The 20,836-nt window shown below is 53.7% G+C and overlaps 3 protein-coding genes across 3 annotated transcripts in view; all 3 read right to left on the bottom strand.

Moving 5' to 3' along the window:
- The window catches only part of CLPTM1 (CLPTM1 regulator of GABA type A receptor forward trafficking), a 29,601-nt gene extending 17,365 nt beyond the window's left edge, over positions 1–12,236 (bottom strand). The window contains exons 1-2 of the mRNA XM_028087935.2: positions 12,152–12,236; positions 6,029–6,141 (exon numbers count right to left, since the gene is read on the bottom strand). Of these exons, the coding sequence (XP_027943736.1) occupies positions 6,029–6,141; positions 12,152–12,223 (185 nt within the window). The 5' untranslated portion in view covers positions 12,224–12,236. The remainder of the gene's footprint in view (positions 1–6,028; positions 6,142–12,151) is intronic.
- A 4,348-nt stretch (positions 12,237–16,584) lies between these two features.
- On the bottom strand, positions 16,585–17,283 carry APOC2 (apolipoprotein C2). The gene is made up of 3 exons (XM_028088131.2): positions 17,229–17,283; positions 16,903–17,062; positions 16,585–16,675 (listed from the first exon to the last, which is right to left on the bottom strand). The coding sequence occupies exons 1-3, from the start codon at positions 17,281–17,283 to the stop codon at positions 16,585–16,587; spliced, it is 306 nt and encodes a 101-aa protein (XP_027943932.1).
- A 1,438-nt stretch (positions 17,284–18,721) lies between these two features.
- Positions 18,722–20,836, bottom strand: APOC4 (apolipoprotein C4). The gene is made up of 3 exons (XM_028087847.2): positions 20,761–20,836; positions 19,472–19,601; positions 18,722–18,887 (listed from the first exon to the last, which is right to left on the bottom strand). The coding sequence occupies exons 1-3, from the start codon at positions 20,834–20,836 to the stop codon at positions 18,722–18,724; spliced, it is 372 nt and encodes a 123-aa protein (XP_027943648.1).

The following is a 20,836-nucleotide window of genomic DNA, read 5'->3' as shown; positions in this document are numbered from 1 at the left end:
TCCCACATCGGGCTCCCTGCTCAGCAGGGAGTCTGCTTCTCCCTCTGACCCTCTTCCCTCTCGTGCTCTCTCTCTCTCATTCTCTCTCTCAAATAAATAAATAAAATCTTAAAAAAAAAATAAAACAAAAACAAGGGGCGCCTGGGTGGCTCAGTCGTTAAGCGTCTGCCTTCGGCTCAGGTCATGATCCCAGGGTCCTGGGATCGAGCCCCACATCGGGCTCCCTGCTCAGCGGGAAGCCTGCTTTTCCCTCTCCCACTCCCCCTGCTTGTGTTCCTTCTCTCGCTGTGTCTCTGTCAAATAAATAGATAAAATCTTTAAAAATAAATAAAACAAAAGCAAAAAAACCCCAGCATTTATATGAATCAACATGTAAAAGGATCACAAAGAAATAAAACAAAAACAAAAAAACCCCAGCATTTATATGAATCAACATGTAAAAGGATCACAACTAATACAATAATGACGAATGATGGTTATCCGTAGGTGATTTTTACATTCTTCTTTAGGCTTTTCTTTTTGAATTTCTTTCTTACTTTTTAATGAACAAAAGAAAAGCCTCCAAACAAAACTATAGCAGATTGCTAGATGTTTCCCAATATCCATCTTCCCCTTTTGTCTCAAAAAGGAAACTCTTAAATTTTAGCTGGACCCCTTGGCTACCCAGAATAAAGACTGTAATTCCAGCCCTGCTTATAGGTAGGGAGTGGACACAGGGTGAAGTCCTGGCCAATAAAATTTAAACAACGTGTACTGTGCTGGGCTTTGGGAAAGTGTCGTTAAAGAGACAGAGCATGCCTCCTTGATTTCTTCTTCCCTCCTAGAATGCAGATGCGATGGCTGGATCTTCAGCAGCTATCTTAAGCCATGCAGATAAGGGGCAAAACCTAGTGATGGTTGAACAAAAAGCAAGAAAGAATCTGGGTTGCAGAAGACTGCAGAATCCTGGTCTAAGCCAGAACAGTACATGAGAGAGAAATAAAATACTTCTCTTGTGTTAATTCAGGTCTCTCAGACACATGCTGCTGTGTAATTATTAAATGAGAGAAGTACTTATTAATTACTATGAAAAGCAATATAGCAGAGGTTAAGCGCTCAGCCTCTAAGCTGCAATACCTGGATCTGAAGCCCAGCTCTATCTCTTATCAACTGTGTGACCTCAGGCAAGACTCCTAACCTCTCCAGACCTCTGTTTCCTCAACAGTTAAAATGGGGATAATGACACTACCTACCTCACGGGGTTGTTTGTAAGCATTAAATGCATGGATATGTATCTCTATCTAAGTATATACACATATGCACCCATGATAAATATATATCATCCACAATGAAGCCTGGTATACACTCAGTAAGTACTTTAGAAGTGTTAGCTATTATTAGTTTCATCATAGGAAAAGAGGCAGACAAACCCTTTGGAATGGAAAAATACTACAAGGGAATTCTAGTGTAGGTGGGCCCCAAACCACACCGGAGGGCAGGATCAGGCACAGGGACTGGTCTCTGCCTGTAGCAGCTCTGGAGCCCTGGGGTCTGGGGTCTCAGGGGCCACGGCCCAGCTGAGCCATCTGCTGCCTCCCCAAGAAGTCCCTGACGCACAACGGCCGAGGAAGGTCTGGGACTGGTAATCTCGGGGGAACCCTCCACATCCAAGAGAGGCTCCCATTTTAGTACATATGCCAAGGATGTGGGAGCAAGGACACCCACTTGCAGCCCTGCCTTGGCTTACTGTGTGGCCTGCAGGAGTCCCAACCCCTCTGGGCTTCTGGGTCCCCATGTGTAAAATGAGGCCGACTGGACCAGACAGTTTTTTTAGGGATTCCAGATCCCCAGTCCCCTGAAGAGTACCTGTGTGTTACCTGCACACCCACAGTTTTGTGGGTCCTCTCAGAGGGCACATGGCCACACCCCTCCACCCACACATCCCAGGCCATGAAGCCCTACCCTCTGACAACAGGCCTATAGGGGGCTGGCGCCCCCCTAATGCTTTTCAACCTCCTGGACTCAGCAAAGAAAAGAGACGTGCAATCTTCCCTCCCACCCCACCTAGGTATCCTACATTCATGGGCTCAGAAAGATGTTAAACAGATGAAAAGACAGAATGAAAACTCTCCCACCTCATCCATTTTCCCACCTGGTTCCCGTCCCATCCCCCACGCCCAGGTAACCAGGGGGTATAACGTGAACAGGCGCTGAAAACCAGACTCCACTCTCTCTCCCCCGAAAAAGGCCATTCCCATGCAGTCTACTCAAAGCTTTGGAGAGTTCACAGGCCCATGAAAACAAACCCTGAACCCCACTGTCAGAGTGCCAGATGAGATGTTCTCCGGACCTCCAGCCAGGCTGTTCGGTGCGGCCTGGTTCTAAGGGAGGAAATGAGCTTAAGCTGGGACTGTATTAAAAATGTCTATCTGAAGGAAGTGCCCTATGTACTGATGTGGAGAGATTTCTAAGATATATTGTTAATGAGAAAAAATCAAGGTGCAGAACTCTGTAAAATAGGCTGCTCTTATGTAAAAGCAAAGGGAAAGATAAAAATAATCTTTATTCGCAGCTGCTTGGAGCATGAAAAAAAAAAGAAGAAACTGACAGGTAAGAAACTCCAGGTTCTTACTGGACACGGCAGGGCAGAGTGGAATGGAGAAGGGAGGGGACGGAGGCTCCGCAGTGGAAGAAGATCGGGGGCACGTCAGGGATGGCGCCCAAGCTTACGGGCGGAACAGCGAGGAATTTCGCATCCTGCGTGGCACTGTCGGAGGGTACCAGCCGGCGGGCCTGGCCCACACCAAAATGTGACTGTTGACTGCATCTGGGATGGTGGGGATCCCCCCCCCACCCGCGCCAGCAGTTTCTCTTTGTAATTTTCTAAAGTTTTTTAACACTCAACAACAAAAGTGATCCTGGCCAACTCTGGGCGGGCGCCAGAGCCTCGTAGCATCCTCTCGTGACCTGCGAGCTGACTGGCAGTCTTCCGACCTCTTGAGATGGAAACTCAGGCACAAGAGGGACCATCAGCCAACCAGGACACACGGCTCGGAGGCGGGGGGACTGAGATGTGGGAACAGACCTGCACTCCTACACATCATTTGACTCTACCAGCGCCCCCACCGCCATTTCCGTAGCTGATCCTCCAGTTTGGACAAGCAGGCTGTTTGCAGTTTTTCTCTCATTTCAACAACTGTCTGTGAGCATCCTTCTACAATCTCACTGAAGGCAAACTGCAGGGGTGTGCTTATGGGATGGCCACCGATCCGTTACGCTTTTGTTACTTTCTTTCTACACATTTGTATTCAAGTTTACTTTCTACAATAAATGTGTATTATTTATAAGTTTAGAAAAAAAATAAAAAACGAGTAAGACAGCCTGGAAGAGACAAGTAGTTGGCTCACCCAAACCACTCTCTTCTTACTCAGGAACCGAATTCCTGCTTTCAGCAGGGTGCTTGGTTTCCCAGAATAAAGACATTTCCCAGGCTCCCTGGTAGCAGGCCACGGCCATGTGAGGCCATCCTAGCCAAGGGGAGGACTGGTTTAAACAACTCGGGCCATGTGAGGATGTGGAGAAAAAGGAACCCTCCTGCACCGCTGGTGGGATTGCAAATGGGTGCAGCCGCTGTGGACAACAGCATGGAGGTTCCTCAAAAAGTTAAAAACAGAACTGCCCTAGACCTAGCAACTGCACTACTAGGTATTTACCCAAAGGATACAAAAATACTGATTCAGGGTGCCTGGGTGGCTCAGATGGTTAAGCGTCTGCCTTCGGCTCAGGTCATGATCCCAGGGTCCTGGGATCAAGTCCCGCATCGGGCTCCCTGCTCCTTGGGAGCCTGCTTCTCCCTCTGCTTCTCTCTCTCTCTCTCTCTGTCTCTCATGAATAAATAAATAAAATCTTTAAAAAAAAAAAATACTGATTCAAAGGGATACATGCACCCTGGTGTTTACAGCAGCATTATTTACAACAGCCAAATTTTGGAAGCAGTCCAAATGTCCATCCACTGATGGATGAATGGATAAAGATGGTGTGTGTGTGTGTGTGTGTGTGTGTGTGTGTGTGTGTGTGATGGAATATTACTCAGCCATAAAAAACGATGAAAGTGTGTGTGTGTGTGTGTGTGTGTGTGTGTGTGTGTGTGTGTGATGGAATATTACTCAGCCATAAAAAACGATGAAAGCCTGCCATTTGCCAGACATGGATGGAGCTAGATGCTAAGCAAAATAAGTCAGAGAAGGATTTCACTCATCTGTGGAATTTAAGAAACAAAACAAACAGGTAAAGGAAAAAAAAGAGAGAGGGAGAAAGACAAACCAAGAAACGGACTCCTCACTACAGAGAACACACTGCTGGTTAGCAGAGGGGAGGTAGGTGTGGGATGGGTAAAATGGGTGACGGGGATGAAGGAGTACACCTGTCATGATGAGCACCAGGTGATGCACGGAATTGTTGAATCACTATATTGTATACCTGAAACTAATACACTGTAGGTTAACTAACTAGAATTTATTTATTTATTTTTAAAGATTTTATTTAGTTATTTATTTGACAGACAGCGAGGGAGGGAACACAAGCAGGGGGAGTGGGAGAGGGAGAAGCGGGCTTCCTGCAGAGCAAGGAGCCTGATGCGGGGCTCGATGCCAGGACCCTGGGATCATGACCTGAGCTGAAGGCAGACGCTTAACAACTGAGCCACCCAGGCGCCCCAAACTCACTGGAATTTAAATAAAACCTTAATAAACCAACTACCAAACAACTCTGCCATGGAACTCCTTATAGCTGATAAGGACAGAAAGTGCCTGCTTAAATGCAGAGCCTGTCTCTTGAACATTTCGCTAAAATATGTGTCTGGAAAGACAAAGAAATGTCCATTTTGCAGATGGGCAAAAAAGGCCCAGAGCAGAGAAGGGAACTGTCACAGAACTGCCTACAGAGGCAAGAACTCAGCCCCAGGAAATCTCCCCACCCCCACCCAGCATCTCCCGAGGGCCTTGGTGAGAGGCCGGGCTTCCAGAAGGCAGGCCCTGTGCTCCCACGGCCCAGGAAATGACCATTTGAATGCACCCATACAAAAATCACCACCAGCCAGGCACAAATGGACAGCCTGTAGGACTCCGCTTATATGAGGTAAGTAGAGCAGTCAAGTTCATAGCGATGGAAAGTAGAATGCTCAGTGCCAGGGGCTGGAGGGAAGGCAAATGGGGGGTAAGTGCTTAATGGACACAGTTTCAGTTTGGGGAGATGAAAAAGTTCTGGAGATGAATGGGATGGTTGGTGGTGATTGCTGCACAACTGTGCACTTAAAAATAGGTTTTAAAACGGAAGGTTTTATGTAATGTACATGTTGTGGCTAAGCTGTGTGTGTGTCCCTGTTCCCTCCCCGCGAACCCCCCTCCCCGGCCAATTCATATGTTGAAGTTCTAACCCCGAGTACTTCAGTGGCTGTATTTGGAGACAGGGCCTTTAAACAGGTGATTAAAGCTAAGTGAGGCCACTAGGGCGGGCTGGTGTCCTTATGAGAGATTAGGACACGGACACACACAGTGGGAATGCCATGTAGGGACACAGGAAATGACCATCTAAGCCAAGGACAGAGGCCTCAGAAGAAACCAGACGTGTTGACACCTTGATCTCAGACTTGTAGCCTCCAGAACTGTGAGAAAGTAAATTTCTGTTGCTTAAGCACCGCCACCCCCGGACTGAGCTATTTGTTACAGCAGCCCTAGCAAATACAGTATATTTTAGGGGCGCCTGGCTGGCTGAGTCGGTAGAGCTTGGGACTCTTGACCTTGGGGTCGTGGGTTCAAGCCCCACATTGGGTGTAGAGATTACTTAAAAATAAAATCTTAAAAAACAAACAAAAAACCCCACAACAGTGTATTTTACCACGACCACAACAAAAAAACTCTGTCATATTAAAAGAAGAAAAAGATCTCCACCGATAGGGTGATGGTCATCCCCAGTGACTTTTTCCTTTTTTCTCTATGCTTTCCTTATTTGAATTTTTTTCAGTGAACAAAACCAACCGTCATCTGCTCACCTGAACAGCACGCCTTTGATGACCTGCCAGGCGTTGGGTGCTGGCTGGGGTGGTGGGTTCTGGGGCTGGGTCTCCGCCGGCGGGTCCCTCCCGATGCTGCCATTGCTGGTCACCTGCAGGAAACAAGAGACGAGCTTAAGGAGGGCGGATGCCACCTGAGGCACTGGGGCTGTCTTAGGCACCACTGCATGCCAAGGCCCAGCACAGGGCTACGCACAGAGTAGGTACTTGATCAATAAGTGGAGAATGAATGAATAAAATCACCCAGGAAGGGTGGTGGATCTTATTCCTTCAAGACAAAAACACTCCCCCAAAACCTACTCTGTGCTGGTGACACAGAGGTGACCGAGACAGCCCTGTGCTGCCCTCCTTGGGATCACAGTCCAGTGCGGGGAGCCAAAGAGTCCCCAGACAGGGATGATCCAGAGTGCACAGGATGGGGTTATAGGATCCCAGAGGGGACATCTGATCCAGCCTGGAGGTCAGGGAGGGCTTCCTAGAGGAAGGGACCATTGGAGCTGAGGCCTACAATGTAACAAGGGGGCAATGCAGAGGAGGCAGCGAGTACAGAAAGGAAAGGGGGAAAAAAGTCTGGTGGTGAGGACTGCCCACACTGCTCCCTGAAGCCAGAGCTCAGGATGCAAGGTGGCCACTGGGAAAAATGCAGAAGGGTGACCAGAGCCAGATTCTGGAAGGCCCGGGTTTGTCTGAGAGGTCCTTCCCTGGGCAAACAGTTCCTAAGGCCTCCTCTGTGGCCAGCCCTGTGCGGCGCCTGTCCCCTCCAGGGGCTCCTATCCAGCAGGAGACAGACGTAGAAAAACACAGCCAGAGTGTGAGCCACGACAGAGGTCCGTGCCGCAAACAGCACACACTGCCCTGTGGGGCCAGAGCCCTGAGTACCTCCACTCGGCGGCCGGGCAAAGGGAGGCTCGGGGGGCTAAGCCATTTGTCTGGGTCACTCACGAAGGACAAGGGCAGCAGGATGACAAGGGCATGGGTAGGCCAGGGAGGTCAGGCAGGGCTTCCCAGAAGAATCTCCACTCAGAAACAGAAGCGCAGAGGCAGGGAATTCCGTGACGCCAGGAAGGGCCTGAGATGGGGAAGCTCTTCCCGCCCTCCTTGCACCTGCTGGTTCCCGGGTCCTCTCCCTCCTCCCAGCTCTGTACCCTCACCACTCCGCCTTCCAGAGGCAGGGTCAGGCCTGTCATGGTCACCGTTGGGCAGAAGCACCGCCCAGCACAGAGCAGGGGCTCAGTAAACCCCTGTGGAATCAACATGTGCTCCCCGAAGGGCTTGCCCGCAGCACCCAGGCCCCCCACACCACTCCCCTCCAGGCCGCCTCTGCCCAGCCTTCCCCCCGCCACAGCCCCGAGCCCACCCCCTCCCTGGCGTTTGTCATGCCTTGTCCCCTTCACCAGCAAGAGCTCATCCCTGTATCTCCCGATGTGCAGGACACCGCCGTGGCAGAAGGTGGGGGCCCTGGGATCCCGCGGGTCCTGGCTGGGAGATCTTGGGCACGTCACTTCCCGTCTCCGACCCAAGGGCCAGGCTGATAAAGTACTGGTGTGTTACAGACAGAAACTATCTCCTTTGTGCGTTGAAAAAAATGTTTCCTGAGCACCTACTATGCGCCACGCTCCGTGGTAGGCAGTGGGCAGACAGCTCTGGGCCCTGCCCTCCTGGAGCTCAGGGTCTAGAGGGGAACACACCCACGGAACAGTCAACGGCATCATTCAAACTGGTAAATGGGAAAAGTGCTCTGGAGGAAAGCGGCAGGGGCAGATGGGGTGGGGACAGGGAGCCACTTTGGATTAAGTAGTCAGAGGCCTGCCTGAGGAGCTATTTTTGAAATTTGGGTGAAGGGCATGTTGGGAGAGGGACAAGTTCCGGGAAGTGGTTGGCTGGGAGACCAGGCAGGGTCAGAGACAGACACAGGGCCCCCTCATTCAGGGCTGGCCTTGCTCCTGGAGCACCGGGGGCCAAGTAAGGCTTTCCAGCAGGTCTGAGCTGATTTCCGTCAAGAAACAGAAAATGAGTCCAGGCCAGGATTTGAACCCAGGTCTGGTTGACCCCCAGGTCTGTTGGACCTGGCTCCACTCAAGGTCCAACCAGGTCTGTTGGACCTGGTTCCACCCAAGCTGGCTGGAAACCCTCCCACAGCAACGTAAATGGAAACTGCAATGAGAAGCCACTTCACGACGCTGGCCACAATCAAAATGACGGACAATCACAAGTGTCGGTGAGGGCGTGCAGAAGCCAGACCGACTGTATACTACTGGTGGGGAAACGGAGCTGGGGCTTTGAAAAGTACGGCAGAGAATTAAAAAGCGACATGTGTGGGGCACCTGGGTGGCTCAGTCAGTTAAGCATCTGCCTTCGGCTCAGGTCATGATCCTGGAGTCCTGGGATCGAGCCCTACGTCAGGCTCCTCGCTCAGCACGGACACTGCTTCTCCCCCTGCTCGTGCTCTCTCACGCGCTCTCTCAAATAAATAAATAATCTTTAGAAAAAAATTTGTTTAAATAAAATAAATAAAAACAACAAGTGAAATGTGCACCTGCCATACAAACCAGCAGCCCCACTCCTAGGTCTCTACCCAAGAGAAAGGAGAACGTACAGACAGGGGAAAGCTTATGCACAAACGCTCACGGGGGCATTATTGGTAATAGCCAGGAACACCTGCTAACGAACATGGTGTATCCATACAATGGAATGCTACTCAGTCATAAAAAGGAGCCCTGCTGGGGGCAGAATGGCTGCAAAAGGGAACTGGAATGTTCTGAGGGGATGGGGACCGGGTGGCAATGGTTGTACTGCACTAAACGCCGTTGGAACTCCATACTGACGACAGGTGAATGCTGTGTTATCTATTATGCTTCAAAAGAAAGGTAACTCTCCTGTGGCTTCCACTTCCCTTGGAGTAAAGGCGAAATCTTCACGTTGACCTCCACGTCTTGGCTTGATCTGGCTCCCTCCCTGCCTCTCTACTCTCACCCCTCTCCCCTCATTCACTGGCTTCAGCCACATGGCCTCTCACTGTTCCTTCCAACAGCAAGGCATCTGTCACCTCAGGGCCTTTGCATGGGCTGTTCCCTTTATGTGAGAGGTTCCCGCCCCTCTCTATCTGCATGCCTCCGTCCTTCCTCTCCTTCAAGTCTTTGTTCAAATGTCACCTCCTCAGGGGCCCCTGGGTGGCCCATCCGTTAAGTGACTGACTCTTGGTTTTGGCTCAGGTCATGATCTCAGGGTTGTGGGATCGACCCCACGTCAGGTTCTGTGCTGAGCAGAGTCTGCTCAAGTTTCTCTCTCCCTCTCTCTGCCCCTCCCCACGCTAGCTCTCGCTCTCCCTCTTTCAATAAATCTTAAAAAAAAAAAAAAGTCACTTCCTCAGCGAGGCCTTCCCGAACTACCTTGTTTAAACTGCAACCCTCTCAGCCACCCCTCACTTCCTATCCTCTTCTCCAGCTTTACTCTGTCCATGGCATTTATCACCATCTGACCCGCTCTATATTTTATCTTATTCACTGTTTTCCTGTCCATTCTTCTATCCCCGCTGCCCAGCCCTTAAATAGAACATGAGCTCCAAGAGGGCAGGGACTGTTCTGTTCACAGCTGTAGCCCCAGCATTAGCCTGGGGCCTTGTATGGAATGGGGACTCAGTATACATTAGCCGAAGGAATGAAAGGCAGGGCTGAGGACCATGTGTCTGAGCCCCTGGCTGGAGAAGCAGGTTGGCAGGAGCATGAGACTGCTGAGGGTCCACCCACTCTGTGCTAGGCCCCACAGGCCCGCGGAGGGTATGGCGGCTATGGACACAGTAGTGACTAAGACACAGTTCCTGCTCTGGGACCCACATATCCAATCTCACACGCAACCTACAGAACCAGTGGCTAAGGGACCCAGAAGCAGCTGAGACCATGAAGTTGGGCCGGGAGCGTGAAGACAGGCTTTCCAGCACATCCTCACTGACTGCCTGATCCACCATCGGAATTCCATCCCAGCCCAGCCTCTGCCTCAACATCTGTTGATTCCACAAACACCGGGCACCTGCTCTGTGCCTGGTCCCAAGCTGGGCAGTGCAGGGGCCACAGTATTGACCACAGCAGTCCTGGTTCTGCCCTCCAAGGGCTCTCAGTCCAGCGGAAGAGACAGGCAGATGGTATAACCCAGAGCAGACAGGCCTGGGACAGGAGAGCCCAGGGGCCGTGGGAGCCCTGACCCAGTCTGAGAGGGTCAGAGAGGGCTTCCTAGAGGAGGGGATGTCTGAGACGTACAGAACTAGTAAGGATCAACCAGGTAAAGAAGGGAGAAGTATGTGCAAAGGCAATAAAGAGAAAGCAAGGCACACTGATGGAAATAAAAGAGCTTCACAGTGGGTGACACTCCCCTCTCCCAGTGGTTCTCAAGCAGGGGTGATTTTGCACCTCCCCAGGGGACATTTAGCAACGTTTGGGACATTTCTGACTGCCACAGCCGGAAAAGGGGTATGTGTGCTACTGACATCTAGTGTGTAGAGAGGCCAGGGATATGCTGCTAAACATCCTACAATGCACGGGACAGCCCCCCACGACAAAGAATTAACCCACCTTTCAAAATGTCAATAATGCTGAGGCTGAGAATCCTAGTCTAGTCTGAAGAAAATTCAGATCGTGCAAGGCCTTGATCTACTACAGAATTTGTACTTCACCCTGAAGGCAAAGGAACAAGTCTTGAAAGGTTTTAAGCAGAGGTAGGACAAGAGAAAATCAGGGGATCCCTGGAAGCCTGGCAACTGGGGTGACCTGAACCCTAGTCTCTCTGATCCACCCTCCCCCCACCCCAGTAATCGACAGAAACTCAGAGGGGGGAAAAGGCCTTCCTTCAGCAAGACCAGAAAGCCCCCCGATGACAAGGGACTGAGTCTTCATTCTAGAGCTAACTCAACAAATATTTCCTGAGGCTGCCCCCAGGCCAGGCCCTCCTTACAGATGCTGAACCAAACATGTTGGGCTCTATCACGCAAATCTCATCCTGGCGTCCTCCCCAAGTGATATTATTTGCCCCTCCTCTGGGCTCCCTCAGTCCCTGGCACAGACTTTTGTCACCATCCTAGTCATTCAGGATTATAATTCTCTACATGTCAATCTTCTCTCCCACTCCACTGATGGCAGGGACATGGCTGGAACCATCTTTGGGACCCATCGCATGGCTGGCCACCCTGTGCAACCCCTATACTTACCACCGGAGAAACGAGGGCCCAAAGAAGGCAAGGAACTTGTCCAAGGTCACACAGAAAGTCAGCTTCATTCTTCCCTCTCAACCTGCACTCCTCTTCCCTGTGCTGCCTCCCACATGTCAGTGACATCCCAGTGGGTGGGTCGACAGCACCTTGCTGTCACTCCATCCATTCCCTAAATGCCTGAAGGATGGATGCCTGAACTAGTATGTTCTGCAGCTTTGGTTTAGTTGAGGCAGCAATGGATCAGAAGTGATCAGCACCTGGACTAACTCCCCCGTAGGATTAGTTTATGCTGAAAGCACACCCATCCCAGTCCTGACCACCCTGGGTCAGCAATGTGTGGTCACTTCTACATGGAATGGATCCCAAACCCAAGCTGGGTGACCTTCTGCAAGCGCCTTAGTCTCATTCTTCCTGGGACTCCCGTCTGTAAAGTGGGTCTGTCGGCCTCCACAGCCCGTGCCCTTACCCACGATGATCCCCTGACTTCCCCAGAGCTAGAAAACTCCCAATTAATCAATCACTGCCCACATCCCAGGTACTGCAAGGGAGACCCTAAACGCCGGTCCACTTTAGGAAAGGTCTTGGAGCCTGGAATCGCAGAGTCGAGAACCAGGGCGCTTGGGTGTAAGTCTGCGCCCCTCCGTGCCACTGTCTCCCGGCTCGAGCAAAGAGCCTGATGGCCGCCCAGCGCGAGCGTGCAGGGGACCCGGCGTGCAACAGGGCCCCGCTCCCCGCACTGTCCGGCCTCCAGGGCTGCCCGGCCCCGCCTGGGCCCGGTACTCAAGGTCCCTCTGGGCAAGGAGCCCCCAGTGCACCGGATTCCGCGAAGGGGGGCAGGACACGCCCCGTGGGAGGCCCCCCGGGTGGGGAAGAACCCCTCAGGCCCCTCTCGGCCTCCGTACCTGACCGGAGCCGCCTCCCCCGGCTGCAACCACGGCGCTGCCGGCCCCGTCCGCCTCCTGCGCCGCCGCCATCTTCCCGCTCCGGGTCCCCGCCCCCGCCGCCAGCCCCGCCCCGTCCCCGACGGTGCCCGCGCGATCGCGCGAGATTTCACACTTCGCCCGGCCCGCCAGCTACCGTATCCGGCAGGAGCGCTTTAAGCCACGCCTCGAGAGAGAGCCGCTTCCGGCTAAGAACGAACCAGCCCGGCTGTCGTACTCTACCTCCTCTCGGCCGCCTGTCTTTCACCTAGTAGACGTTCTCCCTGCTTTGAACTTCCGGGCTTTCTCGGCCAGCGTAGGAGCTTCCCACAGGCTCCATTCCCTTTGCTTTCTCGAGTAAATCCGCCTCTTCCATTTATGTGAGCCTTGTAGACCATCCTGCCCGCCTCGCCGATTCTCCGAGGCCTTTCCGTTTTCGTGTTTCTTGAGCTTTCCCGGCCACCGTAACGCCTCAAAACGTTCTGCTCGAAGCGCTCCTCTCCTGTGGTCAATGAACCTTCGTGGCCGCCGTACCCAGACTCAGAGGGCGGGCCTTCGGCCGATGCCGTCACCTTCGGACCCCGCTTCCTAAAGCAAGCCTTTCTCCTAAGTCCACTTAGGTTAGAGCTTTCCCGTGCGTTCAGAATTACTATTTCAGGGTTCTCACAGCCGCCAGCCCCTCCCCAAGCCTTCGGGCCACCTAGTTTAGCCCGCACGCGCGCTCCGGGGTGATCTTTGCTTCCTAGCAGATTTCGCAACTCTGGACTCGGCTTCAAGGGCTCAAAGAACTTCATACTTTTTCCTAGCTACGTATCTTTGTACTGTTCCAAGCCTGGGCACGTGTTGCGAGACCCCTGGCCTGGGGACGGTGGTATGGAGGATCAGAAAAAACTATCAGCGGCTCTTAATCTATGAATTGAATGGAGGTGTCACCTGGATGTGCTGCTGACCTTCTAAATGATCCCGGACAAGTGACGTACCTCTTTGGGTCTCAGTTTCTTCCTCTTTTTTATAAACGAAGCATTTCCCTCCCGCTTATGCCCCCCCAGGGTTTTGGAAAGACCTAGTGAGGTCACGAATGTAAAGCACCTACCCACCCAACCCCACCTCACTCTTAGCAAGTGATCGATATCTTGCACTGTTATTAGGGACCTTACAGATTACCTGAAAGGGAGAGCAGGCTTTGCATTGGGATTCTCCAATTAATTGATTTCTCATTTTACTATCTACTCCTTCCACTTTCCTCTTGGTCTAGTAATACCACCTCCTCCAGGAAACCTTCCCTGCTGGCCCCCAGGCTGTGCGAGCACCGCCTCCCAGTCTTCCCCGTTTCCTGAGCTCCGCAACTGCATCCCGGCTCACCTTATGTCATCACTGTCAGGGACGGATGTGGCACGTCTTGCTCTCGGCCGGGGGGGAAGCCGAGGGCTGTCACGCTCCCTGCTCTCCCTCCAGCACTGCCCCAGGGGATGATTGCTAAGTGAAAGGATGAAACTCTGAGGGTGGAAGGTTGATGACCTACCTCTGAGGACCAACACAAAGGCAAAAAGTTACCTTGGAGAATGTCTTTCCCAGTGCACTCACAGATAGTAAAGAGTAGCAAGAACGGGGGCGCCTGGGTGGTTCAGTCGTTAAGCGTCTGCCTTCGACTCAGGTCATGATCCCAGGGTCCTGGGATGGAGCCCCACTCCGGGCTCCCTGCTCCGCAGGAAGCCTGCTTCTCCCTCTCCCGCTCCCCCTGCTTGTGTTCCCTCTCTCGCTGTGTCTCTCTGTCAAATAAATAAAATCTTAAAAAAAAAAAAAAAAACGAATCTGTGAAATTGTATGCCCAGTTGGTTAAGTGTCTACCTTCGGCTCAGGTCATGATCCTAGGGTCTTGGGATCAAGCCCCTCTTTGGGATCCCAGCCCCTCTGCCCCACCCCCCGCTTGTTGTGCTCTCTCTCGCTCTCAAATAAATAGAAATTTTTTTAAAACATTGTAGGCCCAGTTTTTAAGTCTACGCATGAAATGAACATATTGATTGAAGTCCACCAGACAAAAGGCAGATTGAGACTTGTGGGCCTCTTTTTTTAAAGCACAAAATTACATACACAAGCTTAAGTAGAGGACCACAGAAAACCCAGGCAAGTGAGGGGCTTTTTTTTCCCCCCAAAGATTTTATTTATCCATTCATGGAAGAGAGAGAGGCAGAGGGAGAAGCCGGCTCCCCAGGAGCAGGGAGCCCGACGCGGAACTCGATCCCAGGACCCTGGGATCATGACCTGAGCCAAAGGCAGACGCTTAACCATCTGAGCCACCCAGGCGCCCAAGTGAGGGGCTTTAGAAACGTAATCTCCAGTTTCACTGTAACCCAATCTCTGCTTTCAACTGTAGATACAAAATGCTCCGGTCTGCCCTCCTCTCTCATAAACTGCAGAATCCTGATCTGTTGGAGCATGAAGGTCTCTCAGCTAGACTGTGACTTTAGGAGCCCTGCGAAGCCCTCCCCCATGTCTGCTGAGTGACCATATTCTTCCTTTTCTACTAATTGCTAAGTGAGTCACAGCCCACAGCCCCTCTGTCTTCCACTAGGGGACGCCCAACACCAACCAGAAGATGCGATTGCAGGTTGGAAGGGAGGAAAGGATGGGAGCCCTACGCTTGGGGGTCCAGACTCCGAGTCTGAGGGAAACGAGGTCTGGGGTCCCAGACTCCTGAATTCTGGGGGAAGAGGCGTCTAGGGGCCTGGACTCCGGGGTCCTAGGGAGAGTGGGACTGGGGTGGAGGCCTGAGAAAGGAAGGAGGAATCTGGGAAGGGCACCAGGATTGGTTGGAAGCAGAACTGGCCTGGGCAGTGGTTTGGTTTGGCTTGAGTCCGTGGGAAACAAGTGGACAGAGCAGGGATTGTTCCTCTAGGGTCCCCCCTCCCCATCACCCCTGGGGTTTGGCAGCCTCAGCTCTTCCCAGGCCCTGGGGACTTGGGGGCATTTCCCACAGCCCCTCCCCAAAGCCCCCGTTTTCTACTAGACTCCCAGCTGCCCATCCTCAAGACCTGGGAAAGCTGCCCCAAGAGTGCTGAGAGGCTGGCTGGAGATTAATGCCAAGCAGATTAGGAGAAACACAGGCCCTGGATCCTCAGAGGCCAACAGCCCCACCCCAGGGACTTGGGGGCCCCAGACCACCCTCTACTCCCTCAGGACCCAGAAGGGCAGGCCCCCAGCCCTCTACCTAGGGGCCCCAGCACTGTCCTCTCTGATTGCACCTCCTCTGCTCTTACTTGCACACCCTGTGCTTTTTGCCTGCAATGCCCCACTGCCCAGATACCATTTCCCAACCACTAACCGACCAAGCGAGTCCCCCTCCCCCCGACAATCCAGCAACAACAGCCCCAACCACACTACACTGTGATGCATCCCCTGGGACCAGCCCAGCCAGCTTTTCTAGGGGGCCCTCCCCTATCCAAGGGGGCTGCACACAGGCCTTGATCTCTTCACTTCTTCTTTTCTTCATTGCACAAATCGCTGTCTGAAGTCATCTTCTCCCTTGGTCGTCTTGCCCATCCTCTGCCTTCCCCCTCCCTATCCCCCCCCCCCCCCCCGCCGGCCACTCTGCGGCCTCAAGACGGAACAGAGCTCCTGATCCTGAATGGGAGCTCAGAAGATGTTACTACTATTGCTAATAAGGAGAGAGCAGCTAACAGAACACACCACACAGCCGTAATCACTAAAACTGCATGGAATTGGGCCTGGACCCAATTGATAGCTTTTTTTTAAGGGGCCACAGAAAGCAGGGCTCTCTGTCTTTTCCCTGCAGTGTTCCCTGGGCCTAGCAGGGTTTCAATAAATACAGATTGGACAAGCATATAGGAACTGTCACAGAGCACACCTTTTGTAGATCGATCCTCTTGGGTCCCAGCCAACCTGGGCTCTGACTTCCTATGCTCAGTAGTGACCTCTGGGCACCAGTCTCCCCTCTGACACAGGACCATGGGACACCTCACTGGGATGTACATTTAAAGGATCCGTCCAGGGCCTAGATAGTGCCAGAGGCCGCTGGAAGTTAGCTGTGTTCGTGGTCTGTCATTTTACGTATGAGAAAGCCAGACCTTGGTGAAGGACAGTTTCTAATTTTGTTGTTACAGTTATTCCTTGTTATTATTCACCTCTTTATTCCCACTGACCAAGTTAGGGCTACATACATCCAATGGGCACTCAATAACCGTTGGATGGACTGAATCAGTCCCACCATCTCGGCCCCTGAGGTCTTAAAAATCAACCACATGGAAGAAAATAAATGGTTTTTTAAATTAATTTATTTATAAGAAGAACAGACGAGCGTTGGGAGCAGGATGCTGGTAGCTGCTGAGAAGTAGGGGGTAGGTCAGAGGAGCCAAGGGGTCTGGACTCTCCCTTCCTCCCTGGTCGGGGCCCAGCTGTTACTGGTCTCCCTTCAGCATAGAAAGTAACTGGTCAGTGAAAACCCCTGCATAAGTGCTCACAGCTGCTGTGCTTTTGTTGTATATTTCCCTGGGGAGAAAGGACAGACGTTCAGAGCAGGGAGGAGGCTGGGAGTACCCTGAGTCTAAGGGAGAAACAAGCTGGGGGCCCAGAATCATGTGTCCCGAGGGAAAAGGTGGCAGGAACCCAAACTCTTGGATCCCTAGAGAGGACAGGGCTGGGATCTCAGAATCCAGGGTTCGGACAGGGCTGGGGGCTGGGACTCCTGGTTCCTAGTGGGGGCAGGTCGATGATACCTGATTTTCTCATCCATGGTGGTCAGGTATGTCTTCTCGTACAGCTCCTGGGCGGCTGACTTGGCTGTCCCCCAGTACCTATAGAGTGATTCCTGTATCTGGCCGAATAGGGAGGAGGGGGTGGCTTCATCTTGCTGGGGCATGTGGGCCCCCTGGACCTCTGCAGGGGGAGAGTGTGTTAGGAGAGCCGAGGAGCCTGCGCAGGGGACAATGAGGCAGGGAAGGAGGGGGCAGGGGGAGGGCCAGGCAAGAACTGGACTGGGAAGATGCTTGAGGCTCCTCTCATCCCCCTCACAGACCCCTCGTCCCCTGCTGAACACACTCACCACATCCTAATACCAGGAGGACAAGAACCAGAACCAGGAGGTAGCGGATGCCCATGGCTTCAGAAGACCTGGAATGCTGAGAAGGCTGTGGGGCAAGGTCATTGGTGACATCTAGTCCTGGGGTTCTCCCCCACCCCCGCCAAACGCAAGAGGAGGGGGCTGGGCTTCCCCTCTCCCCTGCCCTCCCCCCCACAGCTGAGTCCAGTTGCCAGTGCATCTGCTTGGGCCTCATTGTCTAACACTTTATGATTCTGCTCCCGATTCTCACACCTTCCTTTAAACATCCATTCATTCCCTCAAGAAGCATTTCTTGAGCACCTAACCGTGTGTGCCAAGCACAGCCCCTGGGCCCAGCTGTGACCATAGGCGACAGCCCTGCCCTTCCACAGCCCATGTGAGAGAGAAAGACACTCAATGATATTAAACGAGGAAAAAATACAGTGTGTCCCGGGGGGATAAGTACTCTGGAGTGGGGAGGGCGTGTCACGTGGCCTGGGAAAGGCTTGGCAGAGGGTGACACTTCCACTGACACCCTGTCGGTACAGGGATGCACCCCTACAGACTCAGCACATTTCTGATGCCCTGGGCCCTGGTCTGCATGCCTTCCGTCTGTCTTCACCCCCACTCCCACCCCCATGCCAGAAGGGCTCAGCTCAGCGACAACCGTGCTCAGAGGCCCTACTGTCATCTTCAGTTTGGAGATGAGGCTGAGATCCGACCCCAAGGGGCATCAGGGAAACAGTCTAGGATTCTAAATTCCGCCCTTCCAACAGAGGAATCTAACGTCGGAACTCTTGAGGGTTTCTGACTTCATATTATCTTTGCCCCCTCCCCGCTGACCCCTCCCCATTGCCCTCTTGGTCCCTCTCTTACCCGACTCTGGCAGGCTCTTCTCACTGGCTCCACACGGGCAGAGAAAGCCTTTATAGCTCTTGAGGTCCACCTCCCTGTCCACAGCCACCACCCCCACCTTGTCTCCCAGGCCAAAGTCCGAGCCAACAGGGCTGCTGAGGGGGTGGTGCGGGGCAGAGAGGGCAGTGACTGTCCCAAGGGTCAAGCCACAGGGAGCCCCCACTCTGAAAACTCTCTCCTGAGAGAGCCAGGCTGGGTGGGGGCTGTGAAGAGGTTGGGGGTTCTGGGCATCCACCAGGAAAGGGGTCTGGGGTGCCCCTCACGTGGGAAGCAAATACAAAGCTCTGAATGAGGGGTCGCTGTGGGGGCCTGCTGACCCCGTCTGCATGCCAGCCTTCTTCCTCCATCCCAAACTCGGCTGTCTGGTGTCTCCTTCCCTCCACAAGCCCACAGTGGTGCATCTCAGGGCTGGGGGAAGGGGGCCATCCTCCCAACTCCTTCGCCTCAGGGCCCCCCCAGCTATCCCTCCCTGGCCAGGTGTCACTTCCTCTACTCATGAACTGCTGGGGGTGGCCTCAGTGGGAAGGGATGGGGACAGGAACACAGAGAAGCATTACTTTATTGTGGAAGCTGCGGAAACTTTAATTCTGGTCCCCGTCCCCACAGAGAAGCCAGGGGCACAGGTTGTGAGCCCGGTTCAGAAGGCTATCTTTGGAGCTTTTGAGCCAGGCCTGGGTGCGGAGACTCAGGTCCTTCAGATGGTCATCATAGTAGGTCTGCACAAAGCCCTGGAGGGCCTCCGGTCCCCTGCAGAAGAGGGGATATAACAGTTGAGACCCCCAGCTACCTTCAAGACTTCCGCTGCCCCATTCCTCCCTCTTCCTTCAGACCCAGGAGTGCCTGCCCTCAACTCTTACCCTCGGCTCTGCTCAGACCCGGAGGTCACAGCCTTACCCCACTCAGAACTCAAGAGTTCCGGGCCCACCCCTCCTCCCTCTGACCCAGGTTCTCCCTCTAACCCAGGGGCCCAGGCCCCCAGCTCCTCCTCCCTCAGACCCAGGAGCCCAGGCCCCCAGCCCCTCCTCCCTCAGACCCAGGAGCCCAGGCCCCCAGCCCCTCCTCCCTCAGACCCAGGGGTCCAGGCCCCCAGCCCCTCCTCCCTCAGACCCAGGAGTCCAGGCCCCCAGCCCCTCCTCCCTCAGACCCAGGAGCCCAGGCCCCCAGCCCCTCCTCCCTCAGACCCAGGGGTCCAGGCCCCCAGCCCCTCCTCCCTCAGACTCAGGAGTCCAGGCCCCCAGCCCCTCCTCCCTCAGACCCAGGGGTCCAGACTCCCAGGCCCTCCTCCCGCAGACCCGGGAGTCCACCTCCCAAGCACAGCTGCACATACTCACCAGAACCACTGCCACTTCTCTCTGGTCCTGGTCACCAGAGCCTTCACATTGTCAGGCACCGGGATCCAAAAACCACTTGCTAGCTCTGGTCGGGGGCTCGGGGATTCTGTGGACACTGTTTGCTGGCGTGCTAGGTGGGACCAGAGGGCCACATGGGTGGGCCGGGACCCGAGAATCCTTCCTTCCTCCCTTCGCCTCTGTGCTCACCATCACTGTCCCTCCTGGTGGCCCGAGGGCAGCCCCTTGACGTCCATCACTGCTGCCCTTCACCTTGCATGTCCCTTTGATCCCTGGTCCCCCTTTTAGCCATCAGTCGATCTCTTGTCACCCTCTGTGCCCACGGCCCCTCCTGTTACCCCTCCGTCTGCCTGTTGTGTCCCCCCTCAGTGTGTAACCCCACCTCTTTGACCCTTGTCCCCCTCCTGATGCCTCCTTTACTACCTGATCTTGCTGCCTTCTCGGGTCTCCCGTGACCCCCACGCTGTCTGAACAACCTCTGCTAGCAGCCGAGGGAAAGCACAGGAAGACTCCCCGCTCCGCCAGGGATGGAGGTTGGCAGAGCTGTGCTGTTCATTCCCTCCCCTCCGGGGGGCCAGGGGTCCTGCCCCGGATCGCACTTGACCTCCTCTCACACACCTGCCTGTCCATCACTCTCGTGCCCAGTAGGTAAAGCGTCACCTACAGATCCCAGCCTTCACACAGACACGCATGTCCGTGCACATACGGGGGCACCCCTATGACCTGCGGAGTGCCTTAGCCAACGACTGAACCTCTTCTGTACTCAGTTTCCCCTTCTGTAGAATGGGATAATGAGAGGCCCTACCTCGGGGATCCTGGGAGAACTCAGAGTTACCATGCATGAGGCACTTGGGAGGGCGCCTTGCACATTGGAGTGTTAAAGTCTTAAATGCACGTGCAGAATGCAGACAGGCTCACGTGCCAGACACCCTCACAGCATCCACACACTCGTATCTTTTACATAAAAACGTGTGCACACAAACCTATATATGTTTGTTCACGGACGCACATTTACCATGACGTCCTATTCTTGCGCAAATACACACAGCAACGCACATCCACGACCACTGTCATTTGCACCAGCCCCATGTACGCGCCTCACACGGGGCCACCACCAGCACGTTCTCCCAGAAACGCACACCCGTCTGCACATGACGAAACACACAAGCTCCATACCTGCATGTCTGCCAACCCGCACACCATATGGATGGTCACACTCACCCCCCACACCCCTGCAGGGTCCCCGCACCTGCCCATCCTCTCCTCCTCACCCACAACACAGGCCAGGACCAGAATGCAGAAGCAGAGGGAAGGCAGGGCCTGGGGACTGAGTCCAGGAGGCAACAT

The sequence above is a fragment of the Eumetopias jubatus genome, unplaced genomic scaffold (genome assembly GCF_037043125.1).
Source record: "Eumetopias jubatus isolate StellerSeaLion01/CBP00866 unplaced genomic scaffold, mEumJub1_p1.0 scaffold_10, whole genome shotgun sequence".
Classification (NCBI taxonomy): Eukaryota; Metazoa; Chordata; class Mammalia; order Carnivora; family Otariidae; genus Eumetopias; species Eumetopias jubatus.
Note: the sequence above shows the minus strand (reverse complement) of the source record. Positions and strands in the feature narration are given on the sequence as shown.